The 26,606-nt window shown below is 43.7% G+C and overlaps 1 protein-coding gene across 10 annotated transcripts in view; it reads left to right on the top strand.

Moving 5' to 3' along the window:
* EVL (Enah/Vasp-like) overlaps positions 1–26,606 on the top strand; it is a 207,701-nt gene that overhangs the window by 123,064 nt on the left and 58,031 nt on the right. For 9 of the 10 annotated variants that reach the window (XM_058291772.2, XM_058291788.2, XM_071213698.1 and 6 more), the window contains exons 2-3: positions 4,893–5,061; positions 16,850–17,027. In XM_058291772.2, the coding sequence (XP_058147755.1) occupies positions 4,893–5,061; positions 16,850–17,027 (347 nt within the window). Of the gene's footprint in view, positions 1–3,897; positions 3,957–4,892; positions 5,062–16,849; positions 17,028–26,606 lie in introns of those variants that run through there. The other variant, XM_058291749.2, reaches the window with a different exon arrangement.

Below are 26,606 nucleotides of genomic sequence, written 5' to 3'. Positions count from 1 at the left end.
AACACAGCAGGCAGATTTTTGTGCTAGAAACAGTATGGAAAGGTGTTTAAATTAAACTGAAAATCAAGTGAATGGGTGTTCATAAGTTTCTGGTTAAATGAGGCTCAATTTTATAAGGATCAGTAAACTTTGTGCATCACATTGTTTATAAAAATAAAACTTTTTCCAGGTATCAGCAGTGTATTTTCCTATCTCAGCAGAGCTCTTTTTCCCCTTTGATAGATCAAAATCCTGCTATTCATTTGTCAAAGTTATGAACAATATCTGGTTAATTTCTTCAGATGCTGATTCTGTTGTGTTTTCCCAATAAAGTTGGAGCCTATGAAGTCAGCCAAAGGGGTGCTGATGCAAAGTACCAGAAATCTGTTGGGTTTTATAAAGTTGATTTATTGGGGTAGAAGCTTACAACCACCTGGCCCTAAAGAGTCCAGCTCAAGGTACCATAAGAGGTACTTTCTAATCCAAGTCATTTGCCATGTGTTGATGCAAGATGGTGGGCGATGTGAGGTTTCAGCATTCCTCTTCATCTTAAGGCTCCATGGTCCCAGCTTCTTCAAATTGCAGCTGCTTTGTTCTCTTCACAAGGTCAGCTATAGACTTTTCAGGCTCATCTCTCTTCCCAGGGCCTCTGCTGTGTCTATGGAGCCGTCTCTATTCCTCTGTTCTTCTCCTGTGTGTTTACTTTCTGGGGCTCCAGCATCAGAACTCCACACTCTTTCTTCCATTTTCTCTCTGTGCCTTCACCCACCAGAGGGGCGAGGACTCGCCGTCCTACCAACATGGCCAAATCAAAGCCTTAATCATAATATAATCAAGTAAAAGTGAAACCTCTGAATCTTAGACAATCTAATATGTCCAGAGGAACAGGACAATTTACAAACAAAATGCAGTATCTAATTTTGGAATTCATAAATAATCTCAAACTGCTACAATAGGGAAAACACGCATAGATAAAAATTGGTCTTAGAGATACTTGACTCATTAATAGTTCAGCAAATATTTATGGAAAGCCTACTATATTTCCAGCTCCACACAGAGCTGGAGAGGTACAGCACCTGCTCTCAGAGCGCTAACCTTTTGTCTTTCACAGATGAGAATATTAAGTATAAGAGAGCTTGAAAATTTGTCTAAAGTCCTCCATCTATTAGGGCAAAGTTAGGTTTTGAAACCACAGCTAACTGAGAATCCCAACCTCTCGAGCGCCTTGCGTCCTACTATATATGACAACAACAACTTTGAAGTATGAGCAAGGCTGGTTTATTTATTAAAAAGAAAAAAGCAAAGGTTTCTCAGTCGCCGGGAGCCTTCACTCCATTCCATCTTTCAGGACTTGGGGAGATACCAGTTTCCTCTGTAGGGTAAACAATCCTTCTGCGTGTTGGTCTCTGGATTCCCTTGAGAGGATTCTGAAATCGGTACTTTGATGTATATGATTGCCAAGTATTCTTTCCTACTTTCCCCCTCAGACCTCCCCAGCATGCCCTCTGCAGTTATCTGCTCAGTTGGGTTTTTCTTTGCTATTTGGGTACCATTTTCTGCTGCCTTCACTGAGGTCCTCCGTACCTTTCCTCCTTACTAGCCTGGTTGCTGCCCCCCCACACCCCCCCCCCCACGGCTTCTTATTCACTTGCAAGACTTCTCTTACTGCTTCCTCACATGCTGGGTCTTCTGTAAGTAGAATATCACAGCATTTCCATTAGCATTTCCTTGAGCTTTGCTGTTAACTTCAGATCTTGGCAAATAATAATCACTTCCTGAGTGCTGTTTAGAATTATTCAAAAAGACACCAGTTTCTTGAGGATTCTTGTAGGTTGTACTAAAAGAGATTGATAAAGAAATGCATAATTCAGCAGAGATTTCTTCTAATATGCCTTCACTTCTCACCATTGAGAAAAGTGAACTCTGGTAACAGTTAAAACCACTTAGCGTGGGATATCAATTTGTTCACAGGAGAACTAGCTAAAAGAAAATTGGCATTTTGGTATTAAATTGAAATTTACATGCACATGTGAAGGTTGAAATGTAGAAAAAACACAACTAAACCATAAATATTTAAAATAGTTGTGTATTCACTGGTCTATTACATTCATCATAAATCGTATATAATTAGGAATTCAACTGTTTATCAGCCCTGCAAGTCACATCCCATCCAGCAAAATGCCATCTATGAACCTTTTATGTTTTAAATTTTTAATTCAAAGACAAATAGTTATGATTTAGTGAACTTAAATTTTCTGAATGTTTTCAGAAAGAATCCTCAGAAGCATCCTCCAGGTATCAAACACAGTGTGATAATCCACTTACCCCAAATGAATTAACAGGTTCCTCTGAGAGGTACAGCCTCATGCTAGAAGCATCCCCCTTCACATGACGAGAAAGAACAGTCATTGATCATTGTTTTTTTGACTGCTGGCAGTTTCAGAGTATTTTAAATAGTCTGATTTAAATTAAAAACAAACACATTTATTCAGAAAAATACCCACAATTTCCTAGTAGCAGACATTCCAACGCAATCTCTAGGGATAACTCACAGTTCTGAACCGTGCTTCAGAGAACTGTTTCCAGCAGTCTCTGCGGGGTTTATTCTATTCCATCATTGGTCATAATTACACTTATTGCTGCAGGATCTTTAAATCCTTTGCAGCAGACTTTAAGACTGCTGTGAAAGGGGTGCTTTCAGGAACACTGAGTACTTTGTAGGACAGCAGTGAGATCAATGTCAATGTGATCTTGAAGGAAACTTTAGAGCTGTTAGAGTGCGCAAAGCCAGCATATTCTCTTAAAAGACGCATTGCTTCCCCTCCAAAAACAGAGAAAGTAAAGGGTAGTGCTTTTTTTTCTTCTTTTTCCTCCCTGGCAGTGTCATCTAGCTGTCTTCTTTCAAAACCAGGCCTACTGTGCTCCTCACTGATTTCCTCTTAAATATTTGTTGAATGATGATGAATTATGGGGAAAAGACACAGCACTATTAGAGAACAGTGCCCTTTTGGTTCACTCCTGAGACATCTGTCCATAAACCTTCCCAGGCCATCACCCCCAGAGCCAGCCCTAACCCACGATGTAAGCGTTGGGAGACCTGGCTTTGAGACTCAGTGTAAGCACTCACAGCCTTAAAATGTGCCGGCACCCATAATCTTCAAATAATGGGGGCCCTCAGTCCTCTAGGGCGCTTAGGAACTGACAGTGTTGGCCGAGTGGAAGTTTCTAAGTCATTGGAGAGTTCATGCTTACAAGGACTACCATTTTGTTTCTCCATAACCACTGGGGAGGAGACAGAGAGCTTTTTGAAATATTTTGTTTCCTTTTCTTCTTAAATATAGTAAAGTGAACAGAATAGACTTTCTCTTGACTGCTTGTTCTCATCATTATAACTATCCATTATTATACATTGATGACTCAACCTACTAAGGCTGATAGCACTACTTATATTATTTGTAATATTAATTGACCCTGAACTGTCAGGCTTTAAAAATTTATTTCCGATTCTTCACTTGTGTGTATTTAGTCTCCCTTTCCAGTAGCAGCCACTTCTCACTGTGCCTACCTTTAACAGCCACATATTACCTTTTTTTTTTTAAGATTTCTTTATTTTTTATTTATTTCTCTCCCTATCCGCCCCCCCCCCCCCCCCCCCCCCCCCCCGTTGTCTGCTCTCTGTGTCCATTCGCTGTGTGTTCTTCTGTGTCCGCTTGCATTCTTGTCAGCGGCACCGGGAATCTGTGTCTCTTTTTGTTGTGTCAGCTCTCCGTGTATGCAGCACCACGCCTGGACAGGATGTGCTTTCTTCGCGCAGAGTGGCTCTCCTTGCAGGGGCGCGCTCCTTGCGCGTGGGGCTCCCCTACATGGAGGACACCCCTGCATGGCACAGCACTCCTTACACGCGTCAGCACTGTGCATGGACCAGCTCACCACATGGGTCAGGAGGCCCTGGGTTTGAACCCTGGGCCTCCCATATGGTAGGCAGACGCTTTATTGTTTGAGCCAAATCCGCTTCCCTTATCTTTTTTATTCTAATTAAATTCTTGGAAATCCTAATACACTAGAGACCAAGAAAGTAAATGTTCAAGATTATTAGATTTATAGGTAAATCCAGAGCCTGTGGACTCTGAGAGGCTCCCTCTGAATACCGTGGGCATGAATTTCCAGTGCTCTCCTGTTAGTGGTGACTTTTTTTCTCTCTAGGGGATTCTTTTTTTCTCCCCTGTTTTTATATTCTGGGCAGAAGAGGTTGCTAGATACATGTTTTCAGCAAAGTGAGGTGCAACTATCTATTTTCATTTATATCACTTAGTTCTTCAGAAGTTTACCTGATCATTTTATTGTCTGCATAGCTTATGTGGTGCTACTCTATCATCATGTCATAAGTCAAGGTTTTTGTTGGATATTGTGAAGAATATTTTATAGAGTCAGACAGAACTGGTTAGAAATCCCAAATTTAATCACTGAATGCCTGTGTGAACTTGTATAAAAATTTTCAAGTCTTTGAGCCACACTTCTGTCATCTACAAAATAAGAAAATAATAGATACTTCCTAATTTTTGAAGGTTAGGTACATTACCTAATTTAACAGTTCCTGGAATATTGTAGGCAGCAGACAAATTGTAATTGTAATTCATTTTCCATTCCAGTGCCTTTTACCCCTAAAAGCAAAACTGTGAATCTTTTCCAAGCTGTTGCAAGTTTTGGCACAGAGCCTCCTCTCTACTCCCTATGGTCTTTGCAGAATGAAAACTCATCACTTCACAGGACAACCCTTCCACAGACAGTTGGAAGCTCTGGCAATTGGGAAGTTTTCTTATGTCAAGTAATCATTGACCTCTTTCAGAAATGGCAAAGCTGGCTTCCCTCCCTCATAGCTGAGGCTGATGCTTAAGTTTTTTCTTGCTTTGCAGTGAACAGAGTATCTGCCAAGCCCGGGCTTCCGTGATGGTCTACGATGACACCAGTAAAAAATGGGTACCAATCAAACCTGGCCAGCAGGGATTCAGTAGGATCACCATCTACCACAACACTGCCAGCAATTCCTTCAGAGTCGTTGGAGTCAAGCTACAAGACCAGCAGGTGAGTGCTGGAAGAGAAGACTATCCAGATGTGCATGTACTACTCACACAAAAGTATGGTCAAAAGAGGTCAGAAGAAGTAACCTGTCCTAAGGTTACTTGAGACCTTGAGCAAGGCACTTACCTTTTCTGTACTTCAGTTTTCATATCTATCAGATGGAGACAGTGATCCACTCTCTATTTCACTGGTTATTGTCACATTAGAATAAAATAAGAGATGTGAAACAACTGAAAAATATAGCATATTGTACAACTGTGTTAGCCTTATTCTATACCTGCATACTCATACATAATGTGACTGTTAAGATTTTTGGTTCGTGCAACCCCCAAGTCTTACTTTGGAAGTAGCAAGATGGTTTGGAGAATCTGGGATCATTTCTCTCTCTAATAGTAGTTCCTGGGCAAATCAGATAAGATAGTGTTCATGAGTGTACCTAGTAAATATCTGGGCAAAACTAGGTACACTTAACAAGACCAAGTGGTATGATATGAGGACAAGGACTTGTCACACCACAGTGACCTCATGAGTCATTTAATGCTATCCCTCTAGTTTTCTTAGTGATTAACAAGGACATGTTTAGCAGTAAGTTAACAGCTCTGTGGTTTCCACAATTATGAAAACTCTCCTTAAACAGTATCTTCTGGCAGCCTTTGTTGGTCAAGCCTTGGCTAAATTGAGCAGCAGGTTAGATGCTATCTCAGCAAGATGTTAGCAATCAGGAAAGAGAACAGAAACTTTGGGCTCTATTTTTAGTGTGTTGCATGTTGAATGTGTTGCATTTTGGCCAAAATAACCCTATTAAGTTAATTGCAGATTCTTGTGGCTGAAAGAGACATCCTCATTTCAGGACTCCTGATAAAAGATAGCCTGTTTAACCTTGAACTCTTGGTACCTCAGAGGCATCCCATTCCCTTGTTGATGAGTTTAATGGTAGGGATATTTTCTGAAGACCTTCTAGAAACTGCCTTCCTGTTCTTCCATTACTTTGCCTTTTAGAGACACACCACACCACACACACTGCAGGATATATAATATCCTTAGTTCCAATTATTGTGACAACTGAGAACATCTCCCAAATTTCCAGAATGCCTCTGGACTGGGGGTGGGGAGGGTTCAAGTAACAGTACCATCCTGGTTGAGAGCCTTTGCCATAGCTACATTACCCAGATGCTAAATCATCTTAGGAGTTCCCTAAGTAATGGCTTTTACTGTGGAAAGTTGTCCATTCCCTTCATGCCTCTTGGTTGCCCCCCTGGGCACACTAGACAGACAGCATGGTGTAGGGGAAAGGGAGTAGGACTGGAGAACTCAATTTCCTGAAACCCAGATGCACCTTGTTCTCCAGAGCCTCAACACCTCCCTGTCTCCTTCAGAGGAAACCACATGATGGGACCCATTTGGGAGGAGGCCTTTTCCCCACCCAGGGAGGGCTCCCGGTAGTCCTCAGTGGTCTCCTTTACAAATTCAAAGAGACTGTGTTGATCCTAACTTAGAGGTCTCCTCAAGCCTGACAGAGAAGTTAGGAACACAGCCTTCCATTTGGAATTGCTTGTTCAAAAGCCAGGCTTCTAGGATGCGATTGGTACTCTCTCCCAAAATGGATAGGGACTTCAGGTAGGTACATAAAAGAAATTCTTGGTAAACCAAGGCAGTAGAGAGAATGGCAGGAAAGCTGATCTATAATAACTTTTAGGAACCTCAGGAGAAAAGATTAACTTGCAAAGATCTATTTTACAGTTAGTATGTACTACAAGGTCAAACATTTTGAGACAAAAATCTTGGTTTTATGACCAAATAGCCATGTCTTAACATGTATAATGATCTTTATGGTTTGTGGAGCACTTTTTGTGTCTATTATTTCATCTTCCCAGTAGCCCCATGTGGATAACAATGAAGGAATTATCCCCATTTTGCTAAATAGGTGCATATATTTGTAGAAAAAAAGCTGGCAAGTTATAGTACCACTAGCCAAGATCTAACCTGAGTCTCACATTAAAGATGAAAAAGCTAAAGAATTTTTATTTGGAACTAACACCAAAAATGTTAGTTCCTTGTCTGGATTAATAGAAGCAGAGGAAGGGAGCTTATAGTACTGTTTTTCTCTGTACTGGTCATACTTAACAAAGAATGTTGGGAATTTTGAGATGTACGGGAAGATGGTGGATTAGAGAGACACAGGACTCACTTTCCCAGAAAAATAGCTAGAGGACAGCCAGAAATGGTCTGGGGAAAAAATGTTCTAGGGTTTAGGATACCAGGGGGAGGCTGGACACCATCCAGAAGAGAGAGCGGCAAAGGAAAAGAATCTTGATGAGCAGCTAGCACCCTTCCCCCCATCCTCAGAGCAGACAGCTTTGAATTCTCTAGCCTCTGGCTGGCAGCTATGAACATATGGGGCCACAGGGGTCTACCTCCCTAGGAAAAGGGAGAGAAGGGCACAGCCTAAGACTGATTTAGCTCTCACTCACAAATTTGGTCTGCTGTATCTCACAAGCCTTTCAGGCTGGGTGGAGTCATTGCCACTGTTTGCCTTGGAAGCCAGCAAGGGGACGAAAGAGATCTGACCCTTTCAATAACCCTCCCTACTGACGGGGACTGATTGGGACACAGAGAAAAGAAGAATTATTTCCTATCCTAGAAAAGAGTGGGAGCTGCTGGCAAAGGTTGCAGAACAGCCTTGGAGAAAGTTTGATCTGGGAGCCTCTGAATAGCCTTGAAGCAGAAACTTCTGTCACATTGTTGTGGTCAGTGTGGCAGCAAGTACACTCGGACCAGGGTTTGAACTGAGAGTGTTGCCTAAGAGTACCATCTGCTTGTAGACCAAGGAAGTGCAGATGAGGAAATTAAAAGTAAGTAAATAAGAGAGGCTTTTTCCAGCCTTTATAGCCTCCCTCACCCTTGGAAGCAGGTCTGCAACCCATTACTGGGTCCAGAGACCAGATTTGAGCAACTAACAGGGACAGTCGTAAAGACCTAGAACAGTTTGAACCAAGAATCAAAGAACAGTAGTAACACATAGCCTGCCACCACTAAATCCCTACAAAAGAGAGAAACTGAGCATCAGAGTAAACTCAGCATCATAATCAGATGCCTAGACATCAACAAAATCTTACAGGTCATATAAGAAAATGGAAGAAATGGTCCAAGTAAAGGAATATATCAAAGTCCTAGATGAAACTCAAGATTTGAGACAACTAATCAACGAGGTTCATAGAAATCTCCTAAATCGAATCAGCAAGTTGAAAGATAATAAAACTGGGAAGTGGATGTGCCTCAGGTGACTGGGCTCCCGCCTACTACGTGGGAGGTTACTGGTTTAGATCCCAGTGCCTCCTAAAGAAGACAGCAAGCTGGCACATTGGGCAGGCACGGCAAGTGAACACAAGAGATACAAGAAGAAAAGAACATAATGGGAGACACAACAAAGCAGAGAACAGAGGTTCCCGGTGCCTCCTTAAGAAGACAGCAAGATGATGTAACAAGAGACGTGGGGAGGAAAAACAGAATGGGAGACACAACAAAGCAGGTAGCAGAGGTGGCTCAAGCAATTAGACACCTCACTCCCACATCAGAGGTCCCAGGTTTGGCTCGTGGTGCCTCCTAAAGAAACAAAGAAGACAAACAAACTCAGCAAGTGAAAAACAAAAAAGGGGTGGGGAGAAATAAATTTAACAAATCCTAAAAAAGAAAAGAAAATATGGCTAAAGAGATAAAGACCATCAAGAAGACTCTGGACGAGCACAAAGAATTTGAAAACTTGAATAGAAAAATAACAGCTTAAGGAAATGAAAGACACAATAGGTGAGATCAAAAACACATTAGAGGCATACAACAGCAGATTCAAAATGATAGAAGAAGGAATAAGTGATGCAGAAGACAGAACAGCTAAAATGGAAGAGAGAAGAGAGCAGAAAAAATTGAGTAGGGACTGAAGGAGTTGAATGATAACATGAAGCACAACAACAGGCGTGTCATGGTAGTTCTAGAAGGAGAAGAGAAGGGAAAGGGGACAGAAAGAGTATCTGAGGAAATAATGGCTGAAAATTTCCCAACTCTCATGAAAGAAATGAATTTACATGTCCAAGAAGCACAGTGTACCCCAGTCAAAATAAATCCAAACAGACCTATTCCAAGACATATATACTTAGAATGTCAAATGCCAAAAAGAAAGAAAATTCTGAGAGCAGCAAAGGGTAAGCAAACCATTACATTCAAGGGACACCCAGTAAGACTTATTGTGAATTTCTCATCAGAAACCATAAAGATGAGAAGACAGTAGTATGATTATAATGAGTATACTGAAAGAGGAAAATTGCCAGCTGAAAATTCTTTATCCAGCAAAATTGCCCTTCATATATGAAGGTGAGTTTAAAAATACCCACAAATTAAACAGAAACTAAGAGAGCTTGTAAAAAAGAATCCATCTTTGCAGGAAGCATTAAAGAGAGCCTTACAGCTCAAAAGAATAAGGCAGGAGAGAGACTGGGAGGAGAGTGTAGAAAAGAAGACTTGCAGAAAGGCTAACCAAAAGAGTAAAAAGACAGATGAAAATAAGATGTGACACATGACAGCCAAAGAATAAAACAGTAGAAGTACATAATGCATTTACAGTAATATTATTGAATGTTAATGGATTAAAATCCTCAGTCAAAAGATACAGGCTGACAGAATGGATAAAAAACATGAACCATGGGAAACGGACTTTGGCCCAGTGGTTAGGGTGTCCGTCTACCATATGGGAGGTCCACGGTTCAAACCCCGGGCCTCCTTGATCCGTGTGGAGCTGGCCATGCGCAGCGCTGATGCGTGCAAGGAGTGCCGTGCCACGCAAGGGTGTCCCCCCGCGTGGGGGAGCCCCACGCGCAAGGAGTGCACCCGTGAGGAAAGCCGCCCAGCGCGAAGGAGGGAGCAGCCTGCCCAGGAATGGCGCCGCCCACACTTCCCGTGCCGCTGATGACAACAGAAGCGGATAAAGAAACAAGACACAGCAAATAGACACCAAGAACAGACAACCAGGGGAGGGGGGAAATTAAATAAATAAATAAATCTTTAAAAAAACAAAAAAAAAACAAAAAAAAAAACATGAACCATCCATATGCTGCCTTCAGGAGACTCACCTCAGACCCAGGGATACAGATGGACTGAAAGTGAAAGTTTGGAAAAAGATACTCCCAGCAAAGAGTAACAGAAAAGAACAGGAGTAGCTATACTAATATAAGACAAAACAGACTTTAAGTGCAAAAAAATATATAAGAGCTACAGAAGAGCATTATATAAATAAAAGGGACAATCCACCGGAAAGGAGCAACAGTCATAAATATCTATGCACCTGACCACGGTGCCCCTAAATAAAAGAGGCAAACTCTAGCAAAACTGAAGGGAGAAAAAGACATCTCCACAATAATAGCTGGAGACTTCAACGTTTCACTCACGGCACTAGATAGAACAACTAGACAGATGGTCAATAAGGAAACAGAGAACTTGAACAATATCAAAAATGAACTAGACCTAAAGGATATATACAGAAGGTTGCAAACCAAATCAGCAGATTATATATTCTTCTCAAGAGCTCATGGACCTTTCTTCAAAGATCGACTATATGCTGTGTCACAAAGCAGGTCACAATAAATATAAAAAGGTTGAAATTATACAAACCACCATCTTAGATCATAATGGAATAAAGCTGGAAATCAATAATATAGGGGGTATGTGCATGTGATTCAAGCCGTTGGACACACACCTCCCACATGGTACATTCCGGATTTGGTTCCCAGTGCCACCTAATAAAACAAAAATAGGGAAATGGATGTGGCTCAACCAATTGGGCTCCCGTCTACCATATAGGAGGATAGGGTTAAATGCCCAGAAGTGCGAGCTCACGCAGAAATGTTGCCCCGTGTAGGAGTGCCACCCTGCGTGGGAATGCTGCCCAGCATGGGAAAGCCACCCTGCACAGGAGTGTCGACTGAAGCAGAGAGCTGGCACAGCAAGATGACTCAACAAGAGATGCAGAGGAGAGAAAATAAGAAGACATAACAGAAACAGAGAGTTAAGGTGACACAAGAGAGTAATCACTTCTCTCCCACTCTGGAAAGTCCCAGAATCAGTTCCTAGAGCCACCTAATGAGAATAAAAGGAGACCCAGAAGAACACACAGCGAATGGACACAGAGAACAGACAATAGGGGGAACAGGTGAAGGGTAAGAAATAAATAAAATAAATCTTTAAAAAAACAAAACAAAATAGAAAAACAACTCAGAAGCCAGTGTGACCCAGTGGTTGAGCACTGTCTTCCCATATACAAGGTCCCAGTTTCAATCCCCAGCCCCTGGTACCTCAAAAAACAATAATAATAATAGTAGATGGGAAAAGAGAAAATTTACAAATATGTGGAGGCTAAACAACACACTCCTAAACAATCAATAGATTAAAGAAGAAATTTTAAGAGATATTAGTAAATATATTGAGATGAATGAAAACAAGAACACAACTTACCAAATGTGTGGGATATAGTGAAGACCATGCTGAGAGAGAAATTTATAGACCTAAACACTATCTTGAAAAAGAAGAAAGAGCTAAAGTCAAGGACATAGCTGAACACCTAGAGGAAAAAGAAAAAGAACAGCAAACCAATCCCAAAGCAAGCAGAAAGGAATAATAAAGATTAGAGCAGAAATAAATGAAATGGAAAACAAAAAAATAGAGAAAATCAACAATTTTATTGATCTTTGAGAAGATCAATAAAATGGACAAACCTTTAAACTAACAAAGAAAAAAAGAAAGGATGCAAATAAGTAGAATCATAAATGAAAGGGGAGAGTTACAACTGACCCTGCAGAAATAAAAAGGATCACAAGAGGATATTTTGAGAAACTGTATGCCAACAAATTAGACAACCTAGGTGAAATTTATAAACTCCTAGAAATGCACAAAATCTACATTGACTACAAGAAATACAAAAAGAGATTGAATCAATCATCAGAATTCTCCCAAAAAAGAAAAGTCCAGGACCAGATGACTTCAAAGTGAATTCTACCAAGCATTTTAAGAAGAATAACACTAGTCCTGCTTAAACTCTTCAAAATCATTGAAGGAGAGGGAAAATTACCCAGCACATTTTATGAAACCAACATGACCCCAAGACGAAAGCCAGATAATGTACTACAAAACCAGAAAATTACAGACCAGTCTTTCAAAAGAACATAGATGCAAACATTCTCAAAAAAATACTTACAAATAGATAAATGGAACCTCCTCAAAATTTGCACCTCAGAGGACTTTGTCAAAAGGATTAAAAGGCAGCCAGCTGGGAAGCAGCTGTGGCTCAATCAGTTGGGCTCCCATCTACCATATGGGAGGCCCTGGGTTCACATCAGGGGGCCTCCTTGTGAAGGCAGGCTCACCCACAAGTGCTGTGGGGTGCCGCCCACCCAGAAGCACTGCAGAGAGCCGACTCAGCAAGGTGACGCAACAGAAAGGGAGACAAGCAAAAAAACACAGAAGAGCAGACAACAAGCAAGCCACAAGGGCAGAGGGGAATAAGTAAAAATAAATACACGGAAGAACGCACAGTGAATGGACACAGAGAGCAGACAGCAAGCATAAAGCTGCGGGGGGGTGGAAGGGGGAGGGGAAAAAAGGCAGCTGACTCAATGAGAGAAAATATTTGGAAATCACATATCCGACAAGGGTCTAATATCCATGATATATAAAAAGAGATCCTGCAACGCAATTAAAAAAAGACAGATGACCCAATTAAAAAATGGGCAAAAGACTTAAAACTGACCTTTGTCCAAAGAAGAAATACAAATGGTGAAAAGCCGTAAGAAAAATTGTTCAATATCAGTAGCAATTAGGGAAATGCAAATCAAAGCTACGAAATATCATTTCACACCTATTAGAATGGCCACTATTAAAAAGTCAGAAAACTGTAAGTATTGATGAGGATATGGAGAGATAGGAACACTTATTTGCTGTTGGTGGAAACGAAGAATGGTACAGCCACTTTGGACTGTACTTTGGCAGTTCCTAAGGAAATCGAATATAGTTTGCCGTTTGAGCTGGCACTATTACTACTTGATATATGTACCCAGAAGAACTGAGAGCAGTGATACAAACAGACATCTGCACACCAATATTCATAGCAGCATTATTCACAGTTACCAGAAGATGGAAACAACCCAGGTGTCCGTCAACTTATGAATGGATAACAAATTGTGGTATCAACACACAATGGAATGTTACACAGCTGTAAGAAGAAATGAAGTTGTGAAACATGTGAGAACATGGATGAATCTGCAGGACATTATGTTGTGTGAAGCAAGCCAGACATAAAAGGACAAATGATTGTGCTGTTATGAACTAAATATATTGTGTAAATTCATGGAGTTAATAACTAGAATATAGGTCACCAGGAAATAGAATGAGGTTAGAGAATGCAAAGATGAGGGTTAATCTGTGCAGAATTGGTAAAAAGGTTGGCATGCTCACTACCAGTATACAAGGAAACAACTACATTTTTGTGTATTAGCAATAAATAAATGAAAATTTTGAAATACCATCTGCAAGAGTATTAAAAAAAACTCCAGAGACCTTGGAACAACTCTAACTCTGCATATCTTCTATATGGAAAAGTATAAAACATTGTGAGATAGTTCATCACCCAAACTAACAGAAAGATATGCCCCATTTGTGGAATTAGAAGACTCAATGTTACTAAGATGTTGTTTCTCCCCAAATTAATCTATAGATTAAATATAATCCCAATTAAAATCCTAGCAGATAGTCTATAGAAATGGCCACATTGGCTCTAAAATTTATATGGAAATATAGAGGCTCTAAAATAGCCAAGATAATCTTAAAGTACAAAGTTGGAGGTCTTACACTACCAGGTTTCAAGACTTCCTGCAAACAGACAGTAATCAAGAATGTGGTGTTGGCATAAGAACAGACAGAACAGTGGAAATGAAGAATGGGTGTGGGCTGTGTCTAAAGGCATACAGTTCTGTTGGCGAGCAAACCTTCAGGCTCTAGGTGTAGATGGAATAGAATTGGCAGGCCCAAGAGTGTGCAGTCAGATGAGAGACCAGCCGTGTGCGGTGGAAAACCCAGGGAATTTACAGAACAGGGAAAGGCCTTCTTGTCATGTCCAGATCGAATATCTGATTATCATGTCCTGACTTAGACTTAGGATGCTCCAGAGGACAGAACTAGGACCAGAGATAGAATTACAGGAAGAAAGATTTCAACCCATTATATTGACAATAAACAGTATAATTCAGTGCAAGGTCCTGGGCTCAAGAATTGACTTCTAAGTTCAGTTCTACCATTAATTTACTGTGGACGAGTTACTCGTTCTCCCTGATCATCAGTTTTCCCTTAGAGTTCCCTTCAGAGATTATTCTGGCCACACTTCTGTATTATTCTGGAGAGACACTGGCCTCTTCCCAACTCCCACTGCCCCACCCACAGTTCTTCTCCAAGAAACTAGCCAACCATAGATTTCAAATCATAGGTTTTTCAGTCAAGCTAACTCTCATTTCCCCAGAACATCCCCTCCAATACCTGGAGATGGTAGCTATGATACACTTAAGAGGCTTTTTTATCCAGCTTCAGTCTCCCTCAACCATTCTTGATATAATGTGGTTTCCAGCCCTTCTTCCATTTAAACATTTTCCTTTGGCTTCCTCCAGTTTGTTAATGTCCTCTAAAAGTGCAGAGATAAAACAATCAAGCAAAAAAAGCTCAAACACAGCAAGCACAGTGTGAACTCACCAGGGCAGAAGGGAGCAGGCTCTGATCTCCCTCCCTTGGTCACTCTGCCGCTCTCAGTGTATCGTCAGATCTGAGGAGCTGTTTCAGTCGCAAGTCCCTGCTAGTTCTCGTCATGCATATCTTCCACCAAACCTTGAGCCCTTTATCTCATGGCCTACAGCAAAACCTATCCACCCCTAGGTTTAAGCTTTATACATGTACATGTACAGCTACACCTCTGGTACAGAGTGAAAGAAAACTTTTCCTGAGCTCCCCTTCCTGATGGAGGCAATGGAGAGAGTTATCCCCAGTCCCAGATCCAGAGCCCTAGAGCCTCAAAACCAGAGGAGATCTGAGAAGTCGTTCTGTACCTCTCCTGAAGCAGTGTTCTTTGCCTCCCATCACTAATCCATGGCCGTCTAGCCAATTCAGACTGTGCTTGTATACCCCCATTTATAGGGACTATTTTTCAGTTAGCCCTTATTGCCAGGAATTGAGTTAGGTACTTTCACATATGTCATTTAATCCTCACAGCACACTTGAGGGTTCCACACCATAGCCATATCACCTTCCTCCCCATATTACAGGTCAAACTAGCAACCAGTAAGTTCTATGACTCTGAGCTGGTAGGGAGTTGGAAAGCAGAATAATGGTTCCAGCCCAGCGTGTCCTCTTTTCCAGACCTCTCCTTGCTTCACTGAGTACAGCTTATTGAGTATAGTCCTGGAGTGCTGTTTCTATTTCCAAAAGAGCCGAAGCCTAGAAGTCAGACAGACCTAGTGCTGAGACCCCTGGTTGCTTATGAGCACCTGTATTTTGGGATTCTGTCTCAGTCTCGGTATCATTCAGCCAAAGGGGTACTGATGCAAAGTATCTGAAAGTTAGTTTTTAGAAAGGGTATTTATTTGGGGTAAAAGCTTACAGTTAGAAGGTCCTGAAGACTCCAACTCAAGGTTGATTTCTCACCCAAAGTCAGTTGCCATGTGTTGAAGCAAGATGGTGGACCTGGTCTCTTCTTCCTTAGCTGCTCACTATCAGGCAACTGGCTCATCTCTCCCTAGGGCCATAGGATCAAAGTCCTCTTCTTTATCTATGGAGCGCTGTCTCTTTTCTCACACATCTGCTCTGTCTCCTTGAGTAAGTGTTCATTCATAGAGCCCACTAAGGGGGTGGCGACTCAACCCTGAGTCACCCTAATGATGTGGTCGAATCAAAGCCCTAATCTTGATTTAATCAAGTAAACATAAAAACTTTGAATTTAATACAGTCAAGGGGTATCACTCCCAAAGGAACAGACCAGTTTACAAACATAGTATCTTTTTTTTTTTTAATTTATAAATAATCTCAAACTGCCACAGTCTTCATATCTTTCACTGGTGTGCCTGGCATTCTTCCTGGCAGTTGCTTGATGTTTACTGGTTGGTTAATGATACATATATCAATAATGCTGTATATTTGAGTGGCACCTTAACTCTCCCTATTCATCCTTATATTTACTAACCCACACTTACTAATGCATCCTAAGTGCTAGACACCATGCAGAGGGCTATGGGAGCATGGATATGAAGTAGAAAAGATATGTCCTCAAGAAGCTTTATATCTGAAGTCTAAATAACTTGTGCATGACATGTGGATCCTGGCGGTAACCCTGTGAGGTCAGTAAAGCCGAGATTTTATCCACACTTATAACGAGAAACTGAGCCTCAGTGAGGTAGATGGCCTCCTTGGGTCACATGGCTGGGTGGCAGGGCCAGGACCAGAGCCCAGGGAACCTGACTTCCAGCTGAGGTCTTCTCATTTGGAGGTTATAACCACACAACATTATTAGCTAAACGAAATAACTGTTTTTTATACTCTCATTGTTCTGTAGATTGTACTCTGGAAAGCTGCCTGTTAGGCCATCCCTCTAGCACTGTCTCCATATCCCTGTCTTCTTGTAGCCCTGGAGTATACAGTGTCCTTACCCATAGCAGCTCCCTCCAGCTCACTTACATTTTATTTATTTACTCGTATTTCTCTCTCTTTTCCTCTCTAGGTTGTGATCAATTATTCAATCGTGAAAGGGCTAAAGTACAATCAGGCTACACCAACCTTCCACCAGTGGCGAGATGCCCGCCAGGTCTACGGCTTAAACTTTGCAAGTAAGGAAGAAGCGACCGCATTTTCTAATGCAATGCTGTTTGCGCTGAACATCATGAATTCCCAAGAAGGAGGTAAGCAGGGCTTTATCTTGGCCCCATACGGAGACCCTCTTGTCTTCTACCTCTCTCCTCCCACAGCTTGGTTCTCTGCATGTTCTAGCACTGCTACTACGTTGAGTTGGGCTTTCATGGTTTCTCAGAGAAACCTGCTGCCTGACTCGATATTTAAAGAGATATTAGCAGTTTGAAGGAGGAGAGAATAGTTTGTCATTTGTGGGATGTGGATTTGCGCCGATGTACTCCTGAAGCTATATATCCGGAGCTGTTTTACATCTGTCATGCTACTTCCATATGCTACAACACAAATTTGGCGGTGATAGGAAGGAAAAAGCAACAACTTACTCTTGAATTCAATTATCCATTCATATGTTAAACTTTTACAGAACATTTAATAAGTGCAAGAAACCTAGTGGCAGAATAGATGAGAAATAAGACAGAGCCTCTTATCTTGGGGCACTTAGTTCAGTGTAGACAGATTCATAACTGACTATAATATATTGTGAGAAGTGCACTAAAAACAATGGGTGCAGGGTACTTAGGAAACACAGAAAAAGTGCTAAATAACTCTGCCTGGACGGGCTGCCAAAGGAGGCTTCCCACAGTACTGGTGACATTTGAGCTGCATTTTTGAAGGCTGAGGAATTCACCTGGCTGAGACCAGGTGGGCCTCAGAGGCCCACGGGTCTGAAAGAGCCTGGCCTGTGCTGGGAGAGTATGTAGTGCCACGTTTCTAGGGCAGAGGATGACTATAGGAATGAGGTTGGAAATGAAATGCGTGATAAAAGACCTTAAATCTCTGAAAGACTTTGACAGCCTTGTTACTTGGGTAGACAGTGAGCAGGTAGACAGCTAGCAACAATTGTGTAAGCAGGGCAGTTAAAGGAAAGGAACAAGAATATCTGGGACTTTACTGGGGATTTGTAGTATCAGCTTCCCGGATGTAGGGCAGAGACTTTCCAGGATGTGGGCCTGTTCCTGGAGATTGCCGGAAGGCCTTCCTTGGGTAGAGTGCAGGCACTAAGAACCAGACTTGGAGCCACCCAGCTCGGTTGACTCCTTGTTGTGCCCCAATCTAGCTGAGGAATGCTTGGGCAAATTACTTGATTTATATGTGCCTCAATTTCCTTGTGTATAAAATGAGGTTGGTGGAGGGCTGTGTTGGCGTTTAAATGAGTGAGCATGTACAATGCTTGGCAGGCTGCCCAGCACACAGCAATCCCGCCGTGGTAGGACTGCTGGTGTTACTGCTGTGGTCATCCGTGGTGCTCAGGACTCCGAGCAGGACAGCCTTACGTAACTGTTGGGCCTCGGGCCTGGGAGCCGCAGGGCCTCCCTGAAACACTGACAGGAGCAGCGTGTGTGTTCTGAGTGTGCTTCCCAGAGGTTCTGGTGCAGGGCATCCCCTGTCACTTAAAGGCTCCGGGGTGTGAAGTAGGAAGCTTCTCCACACGGCCATGCTGAGGCCTGGGACAGGTCCCGGACATCCCAGGCACCCCATAAGCACTCATTAAACTGCCTTGTTTCCACCCAGCAGGCTTGCACTTCAGGTAAAGTGAGCTGAGTGTAAGGTTTCTGATCTGAATTTACCTCACCTGCCCTAGGATGTAGGAATTAAGCCTCATTCAGTCTACACGTCCGGGCATTTTGAGGAGCAGAAGACAGGTTTTAATTTAGTCGACCTCAAACTCTTTCAATGAAACTGCTTAAAATAAAAACTGCTATTTTATTAAATTCAACCAAAGAATCACAAGTAAATCAGTTCATCTAAACCCCTCACTTCAGATGAGAAAACTGTGGCTTGTTCTGAGGAATAACTTGTCTAGCATCAGGGGGTAAACCAGCTTCAGAGCCCAGATCTCCCAATCTCCTTTGGGTCAGACCCACATCTTTGTCTGGAGAGGCGGGTCAGCACACACATGTGGTGAGGCATGGTGTGAGCTTTTATCGCAGGCAGCAGTTGCTCACCCACGTGGGTGGGCAGTGGCCTGGCATGCTTCTGCACGGTAGCTGTTGCGTGGCTGAAAAATCATGGGACCCCTGAGGATTGAACTTCCTTTTCAGTTGAGGTACAACCTACATATAGGACAGTGACAAGTCTGAAGTGTGCAGCTTGATGATTTCTTACATATGCACATCCCAAGTAGATGCCACCTGATTATGACAGAGAACATGGTCAGCCCCAGAAGCTTCCCTGGCAGCCCCCCACCCCCAGGACAGCTGCTCTGCCACCTTCTATTATGGAAGATTCATTTTTCCTGCTTTTGAATTTCACATAAATGGAACCATACAAAGTATACATTTTTTTATTGTCTTTTTTAAAAAATATAAATAGATCACACAAAACGCTACATTAAAAAACCTAAGAGGGTCCCATATACCCCACTCCCCGCTCCTACACCCCTCTTGTCCCACATCAACATCCCCTTCATCAGTGAGGTACATTCATTGCATCTGGTGAATACACCCTGGAGCACGGCCACACCGCCCGGACCATAGTTTACACTGCAGTTCCCACTCTCCCCCTGTCCATCCTTGGATTATGGCAAGATAAACAGTGTCCTGCATCTGTCCCTGCAGTATCGTTCAGGACAACTCCAAGACCTGAAAATGCTCCATATCACACCTCTTTCTTCCTCTCTTTCCCCTCAGCAACTCCTGTGGCCACCGTCTCCACATCAGTGCTACAGTTTCTTCCATTGCTAGAGTCACAACAGTTCTGTAGAATACCAGCAAGTCCACTGCAATTCGTAATAATATTGCAGCCTGGCAGTTTCAAATCCCAGAGTGGAGGACAGAGGTACAAAGCTAGCTTAGGTTCTCTTGGGACCCAGACAAGGCTCTGTATTCAGGAATGATCTCAGTGGAGGGGGACAGTTACTGGGTCACTGGGGCTTTCTCTGCAGAAATTGACGTCTGGTGGGGGTTTGGAGGGGGTTTGGAAAGAGAGCTGGCTGGTTCTAAGGCATGACTCCAGAGTGAGTGAGCAGGTGCTCCAGGCCCCCACCTGTGACTGGTCCCTAGTATTACAGATCTGGGTTCACACGCAGACTGCCGTGATGAGGTGTAATGGCCAAGGATGTTTTCCAGGCTTGGGTGGAGACTCGGCGTGGGGTTCCTTGGCCCAGCTGGACATTAAAGATGAAGGTGTTTGTGGAATAATAGTATCCCCCATGCTTCTCTTCAAGCCACGGCTGCTTGCTTTCACCAGGCTGCTTCCCCTGAACCCCTTCCCTGTGCTCCTCAAGGAAAAGGCCCTCCTAACTGGGGCCCCCAGGAGGACTGTGCCTGATTAAGAAAGTACTTCTTTCTGCTTTAAAGTCCTTATAATTTGGCTTTGCTTCCAGTAAGTAGTCGGCCAGCTACTGTTCTCCATATTTATTAAGATCGGGGAAGCTGAGACTCAAATTTAGGGCTTCTAGTTTGAAATCCCATGCCCCCTGTACGACTCCACACTTCCCTTGGAAGGTCAGAGAGGAAGACCAAAAAGCCTGTGTTCCATCATTATAGCCTGCCATGTCCCCGGCCCTGGTTTTCTCACGTTGAGGACCATGGGGCCTTGGGCGGGACAGTGGTTCTGGCTCGTGGCAGGGTCACAGCCAGTCATAGAGGAATCCTAAGAACTTGGGCTAGTAGTCAGTAGGTCTGTCGGTCAGCCTTGTCACCGACTCCTTGGGCAGCGAGCCCCCTGGCATTCCGTGCTTGCTGTCTGGAGTCGGAGCGCACCCTCCAGGCCTCTGGCTAGAGGCAGCCCGTGTTAGGGTGAAGGGTTACGGGCTGTGAAACCCCTGCTCAGCTGGCTCCCCTCCCTCCCTGCAGTTTGTTCTCTTAGCAGAGTCCAGCTCAGAGTTTAGTAGCCTTACAAAACAGTGACTGCCGTGACTCACTGTGTGACCTTAAACAGGTCACCTATCTGTGGGTCTCAGTTTCCCCTTCTTTAAGAGGAGGGAAACAGACTTAATTGAGATCTCTACCAGACCTTCCAGCTCTGACGGCTAATGGTCTTTGGCACATCATCTCTAGCAGGGGTGGATTCTCGCCCACACTTGTAGACCCTGAGAGCTGCAGTCATTGGTAGAGCTGATAAAACCCTGTGGAGAACCTGAAGCAGCCGGGGGTCCTTTACTTCCTGAAGGGCCCAGCACATCCTAGCAGGATCGCTCATCAGCGCAGTCACCGAGAGCCAGTCCTTCCTCAGGCCAGTGACTCGTGTTTATTGTTGAAACATGGACAATTACCTCTAATTCTGTGACCCCGAGGTGACTGCTGGTAACGTTTACATGTCCTTCCAGGCTTTTTTGCATGTTCATATATAAGTGGGTGGATTTTCTCACGTAGCCCAATAGTAAAATGCCTCCCCTGTCAAGAAAGTAGAGACCCCACGCCATTTAAGAGGCCAGAATATCCCCTTGAATACTGGACAAAGACATGCCGTAATGTAACCGATCTGCTTTTAAACATGTACATTGTTTCCTTCTATTTGTTTTAGATTCCTGGCTGCCAAAAGCAAATACCATGCAATTGTTTGGCTTACCCAAACTGTTAGTTCATGATCTTGAGGCAAGTCCAAAACCAAGGCATCTTGAAGGTGATGGCTTCTCCCAGAAGATTCTGGTGCTCTGGGACTGGCTGCTGGTGACCCTTGGTCCTTGGCTTTTCTGTCACATGGCAATGCACATGGCAGCCTCTCCTGGCTTCATTTCCTGGTTCTCTCTTCGTTTTTTGTTTGCTTGTTTGTTTTCTCAAAGGTACCGGAGATTGAACCCAGGACCTCATACGTGCAAAAAAGGTGCTCATCCACCGAGCGGTACCCGCGCCACATTCTGGGTCCTCTTTACTTCCAGCCTCTGGCTGCTGTTGTGACTTCTTTATGTGTCTGAATTTCATTCTGCTTAAAAAGGACTCAGTAATAGGATTAAGACCCACAGGGATTGAGTTGGGCTGTACCTCAACTAAAGTAACCTCATCAAGAGGTCCTATTTATGCCGGCTTCACACCCACACAAATACAAGTTTAAGAACCTGTATTTTCCTGAGGCAGATAGCTCCAAGCTACTACAATGTTTCACTCTTACCTTCTTGTAATAGAGGGCATTCTTGGATATTCATGTGGATGTATACTTTGTATCTTATATGTCCATCTTTTCACACATGTCCAATTATTTTCTTGAGCTTTTGTTGTGTCTTACCAACATACCTTCCATAATGAGTGTGCCAAATATGTACTCTACCTACTTCATATGGCAATTACCCTTTGCCCAGACTTTCACCAGTACTGGGCATTAAAACTCTTAATCTTAGTAAGTATGAAAAAAGGAAAACAGTATCTTTTTGTTTACTAGTAATAATGAGCATTTTTCATGTTAATTGGCCAATTTCATTTTCCATTATTTACAATAAAGCATGAAGGAGTGCAAATGCCTTGCACCTCTAGTCACATCTGCATAGTATCCCACTCCCAAATTATGTGCACCCTTTAGTGACAAAGAGACCTTGTATTTCCCTTATCAAGTATATGGAGGCAATTTGGTATCATGTGGTATATTTTGGGCTTATGATAAAAAATCACTCCCTCGCCAAGCTGCTGTTGCCTACTCTTTAGGAGTTGTTACTGCTATTCACGCTTGTCTGTATAGCTATAGAAGAAAAAGTGGCCTTTGCTCTTCTCTCATTCCTTGGACCTTTTCCTCTACTAGAGGGATGTTGTATTAGTCAGCCAAAGAGGGTGCTGATGCACAATACCAGAAATCAGTTGGTTTTTATAAAGGGTATTTATTTGGGGTAGGAGCTTACAGATACCAGGCCATAAAGCATAAGTTACTTCCCTCACCAAAGTCTATTTCCACGTGTTGGAGCAAGATGGCTGCCGATGTCTGCCAGGGGTCAGGCTTCCTGGGTTCCTCCCTATCTCAGGCTTCTTTTTCCTGGACTCAGCATTTCCCTCTTCCTGGGGCTTGCTTCTGTTTCCTCCATAAGCTTACTTTCCGGGGCTCCAGCTTAAGGCTTCAGCATCAAACTCCAACATCAAAAACCCCTAATTCTGTCCTTTGCCATGCCTTTTATATCTGAGTACCCACCCAGGGTGGGCACTTGTGCCCTAGTGACACAAGAGGTTTACATAATTACTTACTTAATCAAGTAAACCTATGAATCCAATATAATCTAACATGCCTAGAGGAAAAGATCAGTTTAAAAACATAATCCAATATTTATTTCTTTTTGGAATTCATCAAAAATATCAAACTGCTACAGATGTCTTCTCATTTAGTCTCTAGCATCTCGTATGTCCAGTATTTGGTGAGTCACAGATTTCTTGGCTGTTCCTTTCTCTGGCTTCTTAAAAAGTAGCCACCTGGGAGTGGAGGGATGGCCACCTGAGAGTTAAAAAACCTAGCTTCAGGAAGTGGATATGGAAGTGATTGGACTCCTGCCTACCATACAGGAGGTCCAGGGTTCGATTCCTGGGGCCTTCTGGTGAAAGCCAGCTGACCTGTACAGAGTGCTGACCTGCGTGACGTGCTGACCCATGTGGAAAGCTGGTGCAGCAAGATGACATAACAAAAAGGGACACAGAGGGAAGCAGACTTGGCCCAATTGATAGGGCACCTGCCTACCACATGGGAAGCCCACGGTTCAAATCCCAGGCCTCCTAACCCGTGTGGAGCTGGCCCATGCACAGTGCTGATGCACGCAAGGAGTGCCCTGCCACACAGGTGTCCCCCGCATAGGGGAACCCCATGCACAAGGAGTGCACCCCGTAAGGAGAGCCGCCCAGCACAAAAGAAAGTACAGCCTGCTCAAGAATGGTGCCACACACACGGAGAGCTGACACAGCAAGATGACGCAACAAAAAGAAACACAGATTCCCAGTGCCACTGATAAGAATAGAAGAACACACAGCGAATGGACACAGAGGGCAGACAACTGGGGGAGGGGGGATAGAAATAAAAAATAAATCTTAAAAAAAAAAAGGCGGGGACACAGAGGAGAGACAATAAGAGACACAGCTGACCAGGGAGCTGAGGTCGCACAAGAAGTTGAGCACCTCTCTCCCACTCCAGAAGGCCCCAGGATCAGTTCCCAGTGCCACCTTAAAGAGAAGGCAAACAAGACTCAGAAGAACACACAGCGATGGACACAGAGAGCAGACAGCAAGCACAAAACAACAGTGGTGGGGGGGTGTCTAGCTTCTTCCAGAAACACCAGATGGAAGGTGTTTTGCTGTTCAGCACAGGCCCTGTTTACCCCTCTCCTCACCAAGCCCTACTGTGCCAGGCTGCTCTTCTTAGAGGATGCTGCTGACCCGTTTGCTTCACTGCTGCCTGCCGATCTTTGCTTTACTTTGCTTTGCTTTTACGTGAACAGAAACCAGAGATGTTTGAGGAAGCTGGAAAGGTGGTTGTTTTAAATTATCCCAGAAATATTGGGGGGTGGGGGGAGATACAGTGAAGCCAGCTAGTAAGATAGGGAGTCAATAGATGGATCTGGAACCTGGCAAGAAGCCCACGTAGACATCAGTACCCCCCAGATGGCTGCTGGAAGACCCTCCCAAGATTCTGCCACTCAGGAGAAGACTTCCTCTGGAATCTAGGAGAAGCCCCAGATATTCTCCAAGGACTTTATCATTGGGCCCTCCTGGGGGATTGATGGAAAAAATAAGCAATCAGAATGGTAAACAGCTGGAACTCCTCCCCTGCCATTAGCAAAGGGGTGGGATAATCAGTAGTTCAAAAGGCAGGCACAGTGCCCGGCTCTCTCTTACCTGCAGACCCCTGTCCTGCCCTGTGCGTACCACTCTCGCTGTTTTTCCTCTGCCACGTGGCCACGCAAGTAAACCTGGCGATTTCTAATGTATAATGGGAAATTGTACTCTGTAAGTCAGCCTGCTTTGTCCCTTTTTAACTCCTTTCTCTCTTCCTGGGATCCCTGATCTGTTGTTTTTTCCCATTTCTTGTCCCTCCCTGCCTGAATAAATTACTGGCCTAATTTACCTGATGTGCTCTTGAAATTCATTTCTGTAGCATAATGAAGAACCTTGTCAAAATCCAGTAACAATAGGGACAAGAATGCACACAGGGGAGCTTCTGATGAGCTTGTGCTAATGTATACACAGAATGGACTAAGGGCAGAGAGGCCTTGTTTAGAAAAGGCAGAGTACCATAGAGCTTGGTTGCCAAGCTTTTAAAAATACTACTCCCTACGGTGGAAGGTTTTCCTACCATCTCTACTTAGCACAACCCTTCCCAGCTCTCTGGATCCCAGTTTAACTCTCTCCAGCATGAAGCTTCCCCAACTCCCAGCTTCTTGTCTCCTCTGAACTTCCATGACCTTGGTTCCTGCCTCACTGCATTCAATCATTTCTCTTCCATTTCACTTGTGCAGTCCTTATCTTCTCTCACACTGGATGTGCCTTTCTGGGGAGAGCAGGTCTGGGCGAGGGGTCCCTTCCTGCACTCCTTGTGCTTCCCTGCCGTCGCTTTCGCCACTTGGTGACCTTCAGGCCTGGCCGCTGTCTCCCCATAAGACTGTTGTGAGAATCCCCTTGGTATCCCCAGTCTCCAGCATGTGCTTGATGTATCCATGGCATTGAAAATAGCTGCCAAAAGAACAGATGAATGTTTCTTAAACAGGATTTGTCTTTACACAGCTCTCTCGTTTGTTTGTTTTTTAAGATTTATTTTTTTATTTATTTCTCTCCCCTTCCCCCCGCCCCCAGTTGTCTGCTCTCTGTGTCCATTCGCTGTGTGTTCTTCTGTGTCACTTAGATTTTTGTCAGCAGCACCCAGAATCTGTCTCTTTTTGTTTTGTCATCTTGCTACGTCAGCTCTCTGTGTGTGGCGCCGTTCCTGGGCAGGCTGCACTTTTTTTTGTACTGGGTGGCTCTCCATGAGTGTGGGGCTCCCCTACATGGGGGACACCCCTGCGTGGCAGGGCACTCCTTGTGTGTATTAGCACTGCACGTGGGCCAGCTCCACACGGGTCAGAAGGCCCGGGGTTTGAACCGCAGGCCTCCCTTGTGGTAGGCGGATGCCCTATCCGCTGGGCCAAATCCACTTCCCGCTCTCTTTTCTTGATAGCATCAAGTCCAGGACCCTGCATGCCATCATCATGTGTGGACGTTGGTATACATGTATATACGTACGTGTGTGTGCATGTACATGCATGCATGTGTTTCCTGAGCAAGTAACTTTATCTCTGTCCATTCCGCTGATCTGTGCCTCACAGTTGTGAGGATCAAGTGTAATCACCCTCATAAAGTGTTTGGGACAGTTCCTGACACAGTGAGCTCTCCGTAAATGTATGCTGCTGTTCTAAAACCACTGTGGCCTTTTTAGCATAGCAGGGGAGGAGTGCAGAATTGTCTGCCTGCACACCCCTAAGGACACGACCTTTTGAGTCCTCCTAGCTGTCGTGTTTTTTACCATTGCAGTTTACATCTCCTTCCTTTCTATCAGTCTCCACCATCACTTTTCTGTCATCAGAGCCCTGGCTTCAGCTGCTGCTCTCCCTCTACTTGATTCATTCGCTGTCAGTGTGGCTAATGTGATCCCCCACCATGAGTTACTTCATGGCTTTCCAGTTGGCCACGTGGACC

The sequence above is a fragment of the Dasypus novemcinctus genome, chromosome 3 (assembly GCF_030445035.2).
Source record: "Dasypus novemcinctus isolate mDasNov1 chromosome 3, mDasNov1.1.hap2, whole genome shotgun sequence".
NCBI lineage: Eukaryota > Metazoa > Chordata > Mammalia > Cingulata > Dasypodidae > Dasypus > Dasypus novemcinctus.
This window is presented reverse-complemented; position numbering and strand designations above follow the sequence as displayed.